The sequence below is a fragment of the Microtus oregoni genome, unplaced genomic scaffold, assembly GCF_018167655.1.
Source record: "Microtus oregoni isolate MIOR12 unplaced genomic scaffold, Mior012 000005F_ref0000423, whole genome shotgun sequence".
Taxonomy (NCBI): domain Eukaryota; kingdom Metazoa; phylum Chordata; class Mammalia; order Rodentia; family Cricetidae; genus Microtus; species Microtus oregoni.
In genome coordinates, this window is record NW_024543064.1 from 40,475,721 (window position 1) to 40,492,825 (window position 17,105).

At 37.9% G+C, this 17,105-nt stretch overlaps 1 protein-coding gene across 6 annotated transcripts in view; it reads right to left on the reverse strand.

Annotated features, from left to right (window-relative positions):
* Nucleotides 1-3,234: 3,234 nt before the first annotated feature.
* Tut4 (terminal uridylyl transferase 4) overlaps nt 3,235-17,105 on the reverse strand; it is a 96,710-nt gene continuing 82,839 nt past the window's right edge. The window contains exons 25-30 of one of the 6 annotated variants that reach the window (XM_041651560.1): nt 16,585-16,700; nt 14,903-15,075; nt 14,232-14,332; nt 10,133-10,580; nt 5,692-5,850; nt 3,235-3,933 (exon numbers count right to left, since the gene is read on the reverse strand). In XM_041651560.1, the coding sequence (XP_041507494.1) occupies nt 3,866-3,933; nt 5,692-5,850; nt 10,133-10,580; nt 14,232-14,332; nt 14,903-15,075; nt 16,585-16,700 (1,065 nt within the window). In that variant the 3' untranslated portion in view covers nt 3,235-3,865. Of the gene's footprint in view, nt 3,937-5,691; nt 5,851-10,132; nt 10,581-14,231; nt 14,333-14,902; nt 15,091-16,584; nt 16,701-17,105 lie in introns of all 6 variants that reach the window. The other 5 variants (XM_041651558.1, XM_041651556.1, XM_041651557.1 and 2 more) reach the window with 5 other exon arrangements.

Here is a 17,105-nt window from a genome sequence, read left to right on the forward strand (position 1 = left end):
ACAGGTTTTACTGCTTTACATTTGTCTGTGCACACACAAGTAATATGTGATACCCTGTTTTCTTCATCAAGAAAGGCAAGTACTGTGGCTCTTTAGTCATCTTACTTAGCCCGAAACTTTAACACCTTTTCTTTCAGGAAACACATCACATTCTCATTTACAAGGAAAAGTGAGTTAGGAGCTTAATGTATTATCTGGGAATCATTTTTATGGAAGGCACTGCTTCCTGCAGAGACTCTGAGTTCACTTCCTAGCATCTAATCGAGTAGCTCACAACCACCTGTAACTGAGGTGATTAAACACCCTCTTTTAGACTCAGGGCACCTGTACTCCCAACATGAAAATTTTTAAAAAACATTCATCCTTTTACTCAACTAGAGTAAATCTACAAACAAACAGCATTATTTTCCCATTACTATGCATGCATTTTATTTACAGGAGAAAACAGCAAAATTGTCTACAGGGCCTCACTATAATAGCAGCCTTGGCTGGCCTGGAACTGGGTATATAGACAGGGCTGGCTATGACAGAGACCTACCTGCCCATGTCTTCCAAGTACTGGGTTTAAAGGTGTGTGCCACCACATGCAGCTAGTAGTGTGATTTTTAGTAATCTTATTTATTTTTGGTTTTTCAAGACAGAGTTTCACTGTGTAACAGTCCTGGCTGTCCTGAAACTTGCTTTGTACAGACTGTCCCCAAACTCAATGAGATCTGCCTGCTTTTGCCTCCCAAGTGCCGGGACTAAAGGCGGGCACCGCTACTGCCCATCCAATTTTTAGTTTTATTTTATTTATGTATTTATTTGGACAGGATTTCTTTGTGTAACAGCCCTAGCTGCCCTAGAACTAGCTCTTGTAGACCAGGCTGGCCTTGAACTCAGAGGTCTGTCTGCCTCTGCCTCCTGAGTGCTGGGATTAACTACTTGTGCCACTACCACCCGACCCATCCAAGTTTTTTTTTAAATTAATTTATTTATTTATTATGTATACAATATTCTGTGTGCATGCCTGCAGGCCAGAAGAGGGCACCAGACCTTATTACAGATGGTTGTGAGCCACCATGTGGTTGCTGGGAATTGAACTCAGGACCTTTGGAAGAGTAGGCAATGCTCTTAACCGCTGAGCCATCTCTCCAGCCCCCCCCCGCCCCGTCCAAGTTTTAATAATCTTAATGAGCCAAGGTAAAACCACCTTCATGTCAAATGGCATACGAATTCTATCAAAAAATATCATTTTAAGAGTGTGTATAGAACTGATCATTTTTTAAACGATTAACTGCTTTTTTCAGGCAAAACTGAGCTATTGTATAAATTATATTCTGTTTCTCAGTTTAGAACACAGTTTTGCAAACTGAAGGGCAGATATGCACAAAATTAGTGAATGGAACACTGTCAGAGTAGTAAAATCGGGGTTAATAATATGCTGCCTTCAGGAAAGGGGGCTGAGCTAACATGCTGCCGTGTTGGAATTTTTAAAAGGATTTCTTTGGTTTTTTGTTTTCGGTGAAAATCTTAAATATACACAAAAGCAGAAAGAACAGTGAAAAGAATATCATCCTTTTAATCTCTTGGTTAAATATTTCAATGCTTAAAATACTAATATTATCTAATTATTTTTATTATTTAAAGTCTTTTGTAGCTCAGCTGGCCTGGAGCTCTAGGTAGTAGAGGATGACCTTGAATTTCCTGCCAATTGTTTGAGAGGGGCTCACTATATAATCCTGACTAGCCAGGAATTTGCTATGTCTATCAGGCTGGCTTCAAACTCAAGATCTGCCTGCTTCTGCCTCTCAAGCACTAGGATTAAAGTTGTACACCATCAAGCCTGACAGGCCTTGAATTTCTTAATCCTCCTGCCTCCACCTAGAGAATGATGGGATTGCAGGATGCTCCAAGTTGTTTTTAACACAAAAGTACAGGGAGATCAGGTATATTATTAACAAAAGAGTTGACACCACTTTATGAGTCTAATGTAAAAAAAAAAAAAAAAAAAACCAAAAAAACAAAACCATTAAATATACCTGTCCTTAACTTGGGGCTGTAAATATGGCATGGATATCCTCAACCACCTGCAATTAAGGAATATTCCAAGTGTCTTTCAAGTGGAAAATACGGCAAAAGCCCAGTTTCCTATTTAAGTAATAACACGCCTGAGGAAGCAGAACAAAAATAACACACTATCCTTAAAATTAGACTTAGTTTTTGCAAACATCTGTAGTTTTATTTGGCAAATCTAATTTAGGGACTAGGGAAAAAAATAACTCACTGTAAAAGGAATAGTTAAAAAATATGAAACTGAATTTCAATATCCACACGTTTTATGAAAACATTTTGCTTGATGACTAACTTCATGGCCTATAATGATGGGGCTGAAAATTCGTACTGCAGGTGTTATAACTCAGAACTACCTATATACTACACACAGGTTTATAGTGGGCTGGTCTATCAAACCTATTGTACTGCCAGTTATAAAAAGGTACAGCACCCACACTTCTGTAAAGTTCATAAAGTGTATGTTTGTGTAGTTAAAAGCGTTTCTATTACTTTAAGGGTGTGATATATTTTGCTGGTAGCCGCCTCACACATCTCATGTTTGTGTGCCTGCTAATTGCAACAAGACACCAAATAAACTGATTGACAGGATCTAAGTTTAAGCAAACTCTGATGTTTGAACAATGATGACATCACCACATAATGTATTTCTGAGAATACATCCCAGCAGCTACAAGACTAATGACTGATCACCAGTATTGATAAAAAGTAACAATCCTGGCAAGTGTCTGTCCAGGACTCTGAATAGACAGGCAGGCAGGTACTATTTCTTCACCAAAAAAAATTTCCTCTCCTTTTAAAAGATTGGCGGCAGCAGGGGGGTTGTAGAGGTGGGGATGGGCTGGAGGAAAGGTATTGCTAGGGACTGAACCCAGTATCTTGCACAAAATAGGAAAGCTATCTGCAACTCATCTACTTCGAGTCAAACTGTAGCATGACATTGTTGCCTTTCTATTTCTCTTCACTGTTCTGCTCTGCAATTTTCATTTCGATGATAAAATGGACATGGCACCTGCTTTTATCACCTTCATATGGTAGTTGTAAAAATCCAATAAGATGAAAGAAAAGACCTTTAAATCTCTAAAACTAAATCTGATTTATAATAGTCACTGTAAAGTTAAATCTTTCCATTATTACAACATATTCCTATCATCTAAACCAGATGAATTAACCAAATTTGACTCTTGTCAAAAAGATTTATTAACTTAAAATAGAACTTCAAAATACAGACAAAAGCAACTTTCCATTCAAGTTTGAATATATTCAACATACAAGTATGTAAAAGAAAAATTTTTTGAATCTTTGTTGTAATTTTATTTTATTTTTTTTTTGACCTTTTAAAAAGTTTTTGGCACTACAAGATTCTGTAAAGAATAGAAGTGACAAATTTAAAACACATGAAATCCTTCCCTAATCCTTAAGAACAATATATATAAAGTCTGGAGCAACCAAAGTATGAATACAGCTAATAGAAAATAAAGAATGTAATTTTTTAAATTCTCTCTTTATACAATTCATCAAGGTTAAACAAAACATAAAACTCCCTTAAAAATAGGGTAATAAAATAGATGAAATTTGTATCACTTATTTTAGTGATACCAGTAAAAACTATAGTTCATATTTATATACAAATAATACAGTGTTTAAAAACAGTCTTAGAATTTAAATAAGCTATCTAAACGTGTGAAAATTTTAAATCAGGACCTGATTTGTTTTGCTTTCCTTAAATGTCACTTTTTCTGCTGAGTGTAACTGACACTGAGGTATGGATACCCTTGAGGCAGCAGGATTGGCTGGCTGCTGTGGGTTGCCATTACTCCGACACGTTTCCTCTTGGTGGGTGGGGGCAACGCTCTCTACAGCGACGGGCAGCACATCTGTCTGCTGGAAATAACACAGACAGCAGGCTGAAAGGCTTGTGCCTACTCACTTCACAATCCATTAAGATAAACTAAGATACTAGTTACACAGTGCTTTAAAAATTCTTATAATAAAAGAAGCAGGACAAAACAATGGGAGGGGGAGAGGAAAAAAAAAAGGGGGAAAAGAAAACCCACACACAGAAAAACTGCAAACTTTTCTGACAACTTCCTCTACAGCTCTGCTCAAGAGATAAATCCAACAACCATAGTCAATTTTGTGCCATTCACATTATATCAGTGGTTCTCAGCCTTCCTAGCTACAACACTTTTATAGTCCCTTGTGTTGTGGTGACCCTCAACCATAAAATTATTTTCATTGCTACTTTAATTTTGCTTTTGTGCTGAATCATAATGTAATGTGTTTTCTGATGGTTCTAGGCAAACCCTGTGAAAGTCACCTGATCTCCAAAGCAGGTTAAGAACTGCTGCTCGCCGGGCGGTGGTAGCACACACCTTTAATCCCAGCACTCGGGAGGCAGAGGCAGGCGGATCTTGTGAGTTCGAGACCAGCCTGGTCTACAAGAGCTAGTTCCAGGACAGGCTCCAAAACCACAGAGAAACCCTGTCTCGAAAAAACCAAAAAAAAAAAAAAAGAACTGCTGCTCTATTCAAGTATCCAGCATCCAGCAGTTCACAGATCAGGAAAGTTACTCCCTCCTGAGAGACTACTCCCCCTGCCCCCCAAGATAGAATTTCTCTGGAGTCTGTCCTGGAACTCGTTCTGTAGACCAGGCTGACCTCACTCACACAAAGATCCCTCTGTCTCTGCCTCCCAAGTGCTGGGATTAAAGGCGTGTGCCACCACTGCCATTGAGACAGATACTTTTGAAATAAGAGGTTAGATAAAATGGTCTTAGTCCTTAAAATGTATGGTTTGCAATCGTTATTACCTCAGTCACAGCTATTACACTATTAATATAGTAATGGAATAGAATTAATTCTAGAGTCATTCATGCCCTTTTACTAAACAAATCTGACTCAAACACTATTAGATCCTTACAATTTACTACGTGAAGTTGAAACTCCTTTACAGAATTTTTCTGCCTACCTTCCCTATCTAGCATTACCATTTAATAGTAATGGCTATCTAGCATTATCATTACCATCCACCTCCTCTCCCTAGTATTTTTTCTCCCCTCCCCTTTTGTGGCTGGGGTGGGGGTGGGGGAGTTCAAGATAGGGTTCTCAACATAATAGTCCTGACTGTCTTGAACTCGCTTTGTAGACCATCTGGCCTCAAAGTCACTAAGATTCACCTGCCTCTGCCTCCCAAGAGCTGGGGTTAAAGGCAAGCACCACGCCTGGCTGGTTATTTCTTTTTTTTATGTCACCCAAAATTCAGTGACATATGTATTCCCTTAACTAAGAGCACATTCCTTCCTTCTAAATTCTAGAGTAATAAATAGTTCTCATATTACAAGATGGAATTCAGATGCAATCTCTAGTACCTAAACCCTACCCAGTAGAGGGACTAGGTGACTTCATTCTTCTAAACAGTATTTTGTCTGTTTTTTCCATGCTTGGCTCTCCTATTAAACTGTGCATTAATATGGGCAGCTTGGACAATAAATACTGCCTATAGTCTGGCATATTCATACAATATGCTCTCAATAAATATTTACCAAATGCAAATGTTATTCCTAGATTCTGGCCTCCACTGAGATTCCCATTTTAGAATACCCACCCAGTTTGATAATTGATTTGTAAGTACTGGTACCTTGAGCATAGAAGGGTTTGTTGGGCTGAAATCTTGGATTTCCCTGATGCATGAAGTTTTGATGCAAACCATAAGGCCACGAAGCTGGGACAAGGGGGAAATGGGGACGTGGTGCATGTTCCCATGGAATTGGAGGAGTGAGTCCTCGAAATCGTGGCTCTGCATTCCAACAAGAAAAAAAAAGTATTTTAAAATATTAGTTTACTAATTCAAATATTCCTTCATTCCAGAGACATACGGAATAACTATCATCAACTATGTATTACACTAATCCAGATACCAAATTTCTTTTAAAGAATCAAGCATTATTATTTGTTCAAATTACTTGTATACACAATATATACAATAATACATCAGTTATATCAAAGATGGCTAATAGAATTTGAAGGTGAGAAGTTTTCTTACCATCTCCAATTAGAATTTTAAAGAACAGACAAAAGTGGCAGAATGGGCACTTTAGAAGGATGGGAATGTATAAAGGCAAGGAAGTTTGGGAATACAAAACAATCACTATCAAACCGAGCATGGTGGCGCACACCTTTAATCCCAACACTTGAGGCAGAGGCAGGTGAATCTCTGTGAGGATCAAGGCCAGCCTGGTTGACACAATGAGTCCAGGACAGCCAGAGACCCTGTCTGAAAACCAAAAAACAGACCCTTTCACACAAAACAACCACTCAACAAACAGGAAGATGAAGAAATGGTCAGGTTGGTGGGGATATACATCTCAAAGAATCTTAATACATCATACTACAAAACTTAGGTTTTTACCTTTATAATAATGTCAACTAGTCCAGAATTCTAGGACTGGAAGAAGCTCTTACAAAAAAGTTGAGGTACTGTGGCTGAAAACCTGGGTTTTGGAACCAAACATAGGTAAATTCAAATCACAATTCTGAAAATTGCTATGGCTCCTTTTTTATCCTCAGGTTATAAATGGTGATTGAAAAAAAATTTAATTGGCTTACACACACTCTGGAAAACAAACAAGAACACACACACACACATACACTGGATCTAGGTAAAATGGGTACTTCCTTAACAGTCTGAGCTTGAGTCCAGGAATTCTCAGTGGAAGGGAAAAACAAACTCCTGAAAGGTATCCTCTAACCTCCAAACATGAGGTATAGCATGTGTAAGCCTGCACAGGTGTACACACAGAAAAAAAAAATTTAATGGGGGCTGGAGAGATGGCTCAGAGGTTAAGAGCATTGCCTGCCCTTCCAAAGGTCCTGAGTTCAATTCCCAGCAACCACATGGTGGCTCACAGCCATCTGTAATGGGGTCTGGCGCCCTCTTCTGGCCTGCAGGCATGCACACAGACAGAATATTGTATACATAATAGATAAATAAATATTAAAAAAAATTAATGGGAGTCATGTTCTTCCTATGGCCAATCTCAACAATGTCTGGTTGTGTCTTTAAGGTGCATTTTTTTCAACCCAAACTGGTTGTTTTTAATCGTTTTTCTCATTTAGGTAACAATATATGAGAAAGGAACTGAAGGACACTTCTATCCTTCTGATTCCTGTTAGGAGATATCGGATGGAAAAGCTTGTATTTGCTACATTTTCATAATCAGTCTTCTTGGGAGGCAATCAGAAAAGGCTGGTTTGCAAAGAAAGTGACCTTAAAATTAACAGTGCTAAACTTACGGACTTGGAGTTTGCAAATAACTGAGAATTAGGTATCATCATGGCCAATTAAGAAATGATATTTTAACATAAGATATTTTTTAAGGATTTACTTCAATTTTCCTTGCTCAATTTTCACAGTCAAATATATAACACTACTATGTCACTAGAAATAATTTCAAAATTGGTGAGATTAGGCATGGTAGAACAAACCTTTAATCCCAACCCTCCAGAGGCAGAGGCAGGTGGATTTCTGTGAGTTCAAGAAGATACAGGGCTACACATAGTCCTCATTTCAGACAACAAGAAAAAAAGAGAGAAAAATTACACAATCTTTCACTCCAATAAAATCCTAATCTTCAGACACAATTAGGTAAGTGCTATGGTATAAATACTTAAGGAAACAAGCAGACAAAAGGTAAAATTCAACTGGAGGAGAAGACTGGCAAGATTCAAAGGCTTCTTGAAAACAGTGGTGTAAATTAAATCTTTGGGGGAAGGTAGGAGGTATGAAAATGGGTATTAAAGGTAATGGAAGACATCGCAGGTAAAAACAACCACTTTAATAACCTGGGTAAGAGACAATATAATAATTTCCAAGATGTTCATTATGACTGAAAAAAGATATACCAATGGCAGGCTGAAGAAAGTACTTGTATAAAAAGTGAACTAATCTATCGAAGGACAAAATATAGGTTCTGTCTATATATAATAAGACTGTGACAGATACAAGCACAATGGCACAATGACTGGCTATACTCTATTTCCTTTGATCTTAGAAACCAGAGTTCCATCTGTTTATTCTAAACAGATTAGAGGTTATCTCTAAGAGATAACATACTTTTGGTTTGGAGACATAACTCTATGGTACAGTGCTGGCCTAGCAAGCATATACACTAGGTTTAATTCTTTTTTACATAAATGGTTTTTCTAGTAACTGCCCTGGAAGTCCTAAACTCCCTTTGTAGACCAGGTTTGACCTTGAGCTGATACTAGGATTAAAGGTGTGTGCTGTTATTAATCCCAATAGAAGCAAGAGAATCACTTCAAATTAGAAGCCATCCTGATCTACACAATAAATTCTAGGCCAGTTTACCCATCCCACCATCCCAACTGAATTTCAAAAGCAATTCTTTTCTTCTGTTTTGTTTTGTTTTGTTTTGAGATAGGGTTTCTCTGTGTAGCCATCCTGAAACTTGCTCTGTAGACCAGACTGTCCTCTAACTCACATAGAACCACCTGCCTCTGTCTCCCAAGTGCTCTGCATGTGCCACCACTACCTGGCTAAAAGCAGTTTTGATCCCGTCTGAGATTTTAAAACTGTGGTAAGGGGTTAGATTAAAAAGAAAATAGTAAATTACTGGTAACTGATAAGTTCACTGGTGGTATTACACTCTCTCATTTTGTGTTTTTTTTTTTTTTTTTTTTTTTTTTTGGTTTTTTTCGAGACAGGGTTTCTCTGTGGTTTTGGAGCCTGTCCTGGAACTAGCTCTTGTAGACCAGGCTGGTCTCGAACTCACAGAGATCCGCCTGCCTCTGCCTCCCGAGTGCTGGGATTAAAGGCGTGCGCCACCACCGCCCGGCTCTCATTTTGTATATTTGAAATTTTCCACAGTACTATTTAAGATGAAGATAGTCATCGCTGCAAAGCTGAATATAAAATTAGCAAATAAAGCAAATAAACTATCTTAAATAGGCAACTATAATAACATTTTAGTAATATATTAAGTAATCTTTAAAATTTTTATCATGTCTCAATATGTATTTAAGGTATCAGAAAAAAAAACAACTGTTTATTAATTCTACTAATGCAGTTATCTTTTGCTTTTTGAATGTATTGTTCCTTAGCCAGGTATAGTAATCCAAGCAACAAGGAAGCAGAACTGGGGTCATCCTGTAACGATGAAGGAAGGAGTAGAAAGGGAAAGGGAAGGAAAGACAACAAACAAAAAGAAGGAAAGAAAGGGGAGCCCAGCCACACTCGGGCATGTCTCACTTTCTACAACTCACACCCATGTTCTTAGGTGTGTGTTACTTTGCTCTGACCGGTTTCCTTCTCCTAATGCTTGTGCTTAAACCTACATTTTCCTACATTTTTATTATTCCTCTCCCAATTAAAAGAAGGGTAGAAATGAGCATAGGTTTAGTAAAACCCAAATCTTGAAACAAACCCTAGTTTAAATCTTGAACCTACCACAATTAACTGGTGACAGTTAAGTTACTTCTTCAGTTTCATCCCATTTACCCCCAGGGGAGGGGCCTCTCACATTGCTCAAGCTGGCCTCAAATGCATTATCACACCTGGCTTCCCGCATTTTGTTCTTTGAGACAGGGTTTCATTTAGCCCAGGCTAGTCTTAATAATCCTGAGTGCTAGGATTCAAGTGTACAATACCAAATCCATCAGGCTCTCAATTTTATCATTTATAAAATGAGTACCAATAACACTGATGCCAAATAAGGTTGAGAGTGAAAGGAAAACAATAAAAAGAACAATATTTATAAGTATTACATCATTTAATATTCTCAACACTGTTAGACACTATTCATATCCTTATTGTAGAGATGAAACACATGCACAGAGAGAATGTCAATACCTTGTAATAAATGGCAGACAAAATTTAAGTCTTGACAGTATGTGTCCAAAGCCTATACTGTTTACTTTTAATCTAAATTCTATATTCCACCTCTATGAATATAGCTCTTATCCTCCTTTCTTCTCACTGTTACCCAAAATTCAACTAATAATAATACCAATTACTTAACCTTCCCACAACCAAAGATAAAAGAGGAAAAAAGGAAAATTACCCGAATTACCCACTGCACCATTGTTCACCAGGGAATTTGGAGCCACAGTACGAGGCCAATGTCCATCATGAGAAGAGTTAGGGATTGCCATCGGTCTGGCAGCAGGCTGTGCAAAGATGATGCTGGGATCATTCAAGCCAATATTGCTGGGGGTACTGCCAGGTGCAGAGTGGAGCATTGGGCCATGGATGGGCCACGATGGGGCAGGGATCTGGAGGGGGTGCATTGGCAATAATCCCATACTATGCATGGGAGAATACTGAGCTGGTGGTGACTGAGGAAAGTTATACAAGGGCATCTGAACCTGATGAGGGGGCTGGCCTCCCTGTTGGGGTGGGCCAAGCTTAGGCTGGGATCCTGGCTGGGCTGGAGGCGGGGGAATAGTGGATGGCTGGGGAGAATTCTGTGGAAATGGCTGAGGCTGAGGAGAATAAGATGGTGAATCAGACTGCAGGAAAACAGAAAAGACAATTTTAAAAATTAATTTATAAACATTTTAATTTCCTAAAATGAAGATTAAAATATAATAAGCATAGTTATATCCTTAAGACAGCATATACAGAACTATTTGATATATATAATAACAAATAATAAAATCTCCTATTACGTGAAGTTAAAATTTTCCTCAAGGTGCTCAAATTCTCTCATATGGGTAATGGTTCATAAGCGTTTCTCTTGCAAGAAAGAGTGAGAACTTAGCATCATTCCCATCATAAACAATGTATTTCCTATCTAAACTAGAAACAAACACGTAAATAACTCATAGCACTTTCATACAGTTCCCTGAACAATTGTGTTACCAAGCATTGCTACTAAGTACTTAAAATACAATACTAACATGTATGCCTTAAAAGTTTCCTGGGCAGGGAAACCAGGGAGCAGAAAAATATTACACAAGTAATCACAATAGACCATAATGTATTATTACTATGATTGGACAAGCAGGTACAGTAGTGTGCTATCTCTGAGCAGGCAGAAGGATAAAATCAGAAGATCCCATGTCCTGGTCAGCCTGGGCTACATATTGAGACTATCCCAAAACAAACAAACAACAACAAAAAACCCTTTCACTTATATTATATAATGATAAACAAGGAAAAACTCCCACTTTTCAAGAAATGTAGAGATCAAGGAATTTCCCAGAGGAAGTAACTTTTAAACTGAGACTAAATGTAAATAAAAGGAAATCTGGTAAAAGTCAAGAGGATACGAAGAAGGAAAGAGTATTTAGCAGCAGGAATACCATGTCTATGGGCATGGAAAGACTTAACTGTCTAAGGTAACTGAAATCAGAAAGAAGTATAATAGTACAGTACACAGGTAAGGGATTAACATATCTATTGTGGAATAATTTTTTTAAAAGATTGATTGATTTATTATGGATACAATGTTCTGTCTGCATATATGCCTACATGCCAGAAGAGGACTCCAGATCTCATTAAGATAAGGTTGTGAGCCACCACGTGGTTGCTGGGAACAGAGCGCAGGACCTCTGAAAGAGCAGTCAGTGCTCTTAACTTCTGAGTCATCTCTCCAGTCCCAAAATAATCTTTTGTACGCTGTGAAGATGTCTTTGCCAAGTTGCCTTCTAATTGGTTTAATAATAAACTGAAATGACTAATAGGCAAGAAGAGGGTAGATGGGACTTACAGGGAGAGGAAGAAGAGGAGATGAATCTAGGCATAGGAGAGACGCCAGAGGACAGGAGAGGAAGCAGGAGATGCAAGATGGAAGAGAGATAAAAAGCCATGAGACAAAACATAGATTAATATAAATGGGTTGTAATGGGTTATAATTTAAGTTATAGTAGCTAATGGGACAAGCCTAAGCTATAGGTTGGACTTTCATTAAGTCTCTGTATCATTTTTTTGTGATCTGGCAATCCAAAGAAAAATCTGTCTACATATATCTCTCAGACTGAAGAACTAAACAAAAAACAAAGCAATGAGAGTTCCTGTGACTTGTATATCCCATAATTTCTACAATTTATAAAAAAGCAGTGCAAAACTGCTGAAAATTAGAACTAAACCAGAATCCATTTGCAGTTAAAAATAATTATTCTGATTTTATAATAATGAAAAAGAAAAAAAAAACCCTGATGAAACTAATTAAAAGGGTACAATGAAGCCCAATGTGGCACACACCTTTAATCCCAACACTCCAGAGGCAGGGGCAATTGGGTCTCTGAGTTCAAGGTCAGGCTGGTTTATTCAGCAAATTTCAGGACAGCTGGGGCTACAAAGAGAAGCCCTGCCTCAAAAAACAAAACAAAACAAAACAAAAGCTGCTACACCTCAGAAGTCCTGAGATTAAAACAGAGGGACTGAGTGAAACAAAGGACTGTAAGGATTATCTGTTTGTTTATTTATTTATTTGTTTCTTTATTACTTAAGTTATTTAAGACGGTCTCAGTTTGTAACCCTACCTGGCCTAGAATTTACCAATGTAGACAAGGCTGGCCTGGAATTCACATAGATCTGCTGGCCCTAATCTCTCAAGTGGTATGTTAAAGGTGTGAATCACAACACCCAAGCAATGATTTCTCAAATTTAAAATATAACACACAGGACATTGAACTTCTGATCCTCCTTTTTTTTTTTTTTACCTTCCAAGTGCTAGGATTACAAGTATGTGCCACAGTGCCTTGTTTCTACAGTGCTAGGATCAAACCCAGGGCCTGTGCATGCTAGGCAAGCAAGCACTGTCCCAATTGAGCTACATTCCCTGCCACAATTTATGAGTAATTTTTGAAAAGAATGAAAAAATAGAGCTTGAAGGAAAGAAAAATGTAAGAGAAAACCAGACTGTAAGACAGACATTAAGGCCATAAACACAAGAAGACAGAGCAAATCTATAGTACTAGAAAGAAACGTAACATTCTGGACACATTAAAGCTGTAGACATAGTTTCTGTTCCCCCTGGTCCCACAGCCATTCATTCCCAAAGAAACATACAGAAGCTTGTATTAATTATAAACTGTTTGGCCTATTAACTCAGGCTTATTTTTTTTAAAGATGTTATTTATTTATTATGCATACAACATTCTGCCTCCATGTATGCCCGCAAGCCAGAAGAGGGCGCCAGATCTCATTACAGATGGTTGTGAACCACCATGTGGTTGCTGGGAATTGAACTCAGGACCTCTCGAAGAGCAGCCAGTGCTCTTAACCACTGAGCTATCTCTCCAGTCCTAACGCACGACTATTATTAACTAGCTCTTACAACTTAAATTAACCCATAATTCAAATTGGCTTGGCATTTTTTCTCAGTGAGGCATTCTCATCTTGATTCCTCTGTATCTGATGACAACTGGCTCTCTGCCTTTGTTCTTCCTAGAATTATCCTAGTCTGGTTGCCCTGCATATACTTCCTGCTTGGCTACTGGCCAATCAGCGTTTTTTATTAAATCATTATGAGTGAAAAGTCTTTACAGAGTACAAGAACATTATCCCACAGCAGAGTTGCTTTGTTAGACACCAGAAAAACAATGTCCATTAAATTCGTAAAGAAAAGTCAGGTGAGAAAAAAGGTAAATAACAAAGAAAACTAGGAGCATCACAGAAAAATAATTAGAATATAAGTTTATATACACAGAACATATAGAGTTCAAGTTATCTACTAACCTTAGGCAAAAAACTTAAATCTTCATTCATATAAACTAATAATGTAAACTACCTAATGTTTCTGTTGGGCTTCAACAATGAACTGGAAAATATAAACACCAAATTCAGGATCTTTGTCACCTCTCTTTAAGAAGCTTCTAGGGTAGCTAGGCAGTAATGGAATACTGGCACTTGAGAAGCAGAGGTAGGAGGATCTCTGTGAGTTTGGAGGCCAGCCTGGTCAACAGAGACAGTTCCAGGACAGCCAGGGCTACACAAGGAGAAACCCTGTATCAGGTGGGGGGGGGGGGGGGTTGTCCTAGGCTCAAAGCATCACACTGCCTTGGCCTCCAGACATTAGGAACTACCAGTAAATGTACTCCACAGTGCACTTTTACAGCAAGGAAATAAAGTGTAAAAGGCTCCAAAATTAAAAGTTGTGAAGAGTCAGATACGACTCTCTTCCTGTCAAACTCATTCAAAGGCAGAATACTTACACATTCTGAAGACTGTCTAGTCCTAATGGACTGGTCACCCTGTTGCTGGGCTGAACCAGCCACTTGCTGAGCATTGACAAGGTTGCGGACCAGCTGGGCTGCTGAGAGATGACATCACAGAAAAAAAAGTCAAAAGATACAGAAAAAGTGGGTAAGTACGTTGTTTTATATCTATAATCTCAATGCTTGAAGCACTGAAATGTAAGGATTTCTGTGAATTCAAGACCTGAGTTACACAGTGTGTCTCTTGTTTCCATCTCAGGAATAGTGGACTTAAAAGACACTTTTCAATCTCCTATATAAAAATTGATTTTTTCTTTTTCTGAATTTTTTTTTTTAAATGTCACATTGTAGGGCACCAAACCCAGGACCTGGTACATCACAGATTTGCACTTTCACTGAGCTAAACCCCCAGCCCAGATCAACTAAAAAGAATATCTGAAGTCAGGTATTATAACATCTGCAACTCCAGGGAAGCTGGTGTAGGAAGATCATAAGCTTGAGGTTAGCCTGCATTATATAGCAAAACTCTGTCCCCAAAACCAAGTATACTAGTACTGGGGCTGTAGCTCAGTAGTTACCCATGTCCTTAGCAGGCACAGCAGCCTTGATTAGACCCCTATCAACAAGCAAATAAACATTCTCAACTATTTTTGATCTTTTGTACTTACCTGCCACACTGCTATTCCTCTGGCGGGCCATCTTGACCTCTGGGCATTCCCGGCGTACATGTCCTGCATCTCCACATATGAAACACCTAAGGTCTCGGGAATCAAGAAGGTCTCGGGAATCTTTTTCGTCTTCATTTCCTTCCTTCTCTTCTTCACTGTCTTTCTTCTTTAGTCTAAACAGTAAACTGCTGATACCAATAATGTGGAGCCAGGAACTTACAAACTGATGATTCACAAACAAACTAAGCCATATACAATGACAAATGAACTAACAAGCAGTTTTATGCTGTTTTTTTTTTAAAATATACTTTCATTTATAACATACTTAAATCATATTTCAATACTTAATTTAAGTATTGTAATCATTTTATAACAGTATTTATTTATTTATTTTTGACACTATATGTTCCTTCCTGGTCTGGAACTCATTATGGAGACTCCAATGGCCTCAATGTCAAAGATCTTTCCTGCCTGTACCTTTCAAGTGCTGGGAATAAAGGGGTATACCACCATGCCCAGCCATACTAAAAAATTTTAATATCAAAGTTTTTTTGGTTTGTTTTGTTTTCGAGATAGGATTTTTCTGTAGCTTTGGAGCCTGTCCCGGAACTAGCTCTTGTAGACCAGGCTGGCCTTGAACTCACAGAGATCTATCTGCCTCTGCCTCCTGAGTTCTGGGATTAAAGGCGTGCGCCACCACCTCCCAGCCTAATATCAAGTTTTGAACTTCTAAATCCTTAGAGATTGATACTTAACTCTACTTCAAAGAAGAAACAGAGGTTTACAGAAAATAAGCACTTGGCCCAAGTTTATTAAATAACAGTGATAAAAACTAGAGCTTATTCATTTAAAAACTTTCAAATGTTTTATTAAGCCAGATTTGGTAATGAATGTACACATGAACCTGGGACAGCATGAATCACATATAAATCTTTTCTTCCTTTATCTTTCTTTCTTTTTTTTTTAATTGATGCTGTTTTGAGACAGGGTTTATTACATAGTTCTGGCGGTCCTGACCTCACTCTCACTAACCACAAACTCACAGAGATCCTCCTGCCTCTGCTCCCCAGGCACTAGGACTAAAGGTGTGTGCCACCATGCCTAGAACCACAGATATATTTTGAGGTGATACAGAGAACATGTACTTCTCAATTTATACAATACACAAACACATGTATCTCCAGGATTCAGCTTATTATACTTATATTAGCGCTTGTGTGACTATGAAGTCTTTTTTTTTTCTTGTTCCTAACAATTCCAAACACACAATGTGTCAATTAACATTTCTATTAAAAAAAGAATGATTGAAAATCAAATGATATAGGGTACCACTAAACATAAATATCACATTACAAAATTCCACCCAAGCCAGGCGGTGGTGGCGCACGCCTTTAATCCCAGCACTTGGGAGGCAGAGGCAGGCGGATCTCTGTGAGTTCGAGACCAGCCTGGTCTACAAGAGCTAGTTCCAGGACAGGCTCCAAAACCACAGAGAAACCCTGTCTCAAAAAACAAAAACAAAACAAACAAAACAAAAAATTCCACTCAAATGAAATTTGACCCAACTGAAAACCTTGAGCTTAAAATTTTAATTTTCATAGTTAAAACACTTCTGAATAAAAGTATAAATATAAATTAGCCTTACATTTATCTATAAAATTGATAGAAAATTGTTTGCCAACCTTTTCCTTTTGGGACAGTCTTTCATATAGTGACCTATTTTTCCACATACACGGCAACAACGATCATTAGGAGCCAGTTCTCCATCTGTTAATACTCTTGAATCAAAGAAGTACTCCTGAAGAAATAATATAATTTTACTATTTAAAAAAATATAAAACTTCCCAAATACAAAGGAAATCAATATGTCAAAAAAATTAAGGTTATATTTAACTATAACTGAAACAATTGGTAAGAATTAAAGTTCAGAATGATTGTTAGTATCACAGGTGGTAGCAGTACTAAGTACTTTATAGTCACCAAATTATCTGTAAAATGAAGAGAGGCTACAAATTAAGTGAAATCTCCAAAAAAATATATGCAATTTTCCATTTCAAATTATAGACAAAGAAACTGCAGCTCAGAGGATTCAAATTGTTTGTACATGGTAATGAAGTTGGCTAAATCTCATAAATATAAAACCTATTCAAGGTTTTATCTGTAGCGACTGCAAAACTCATGCTTTCTGTTACATCAGGCTATT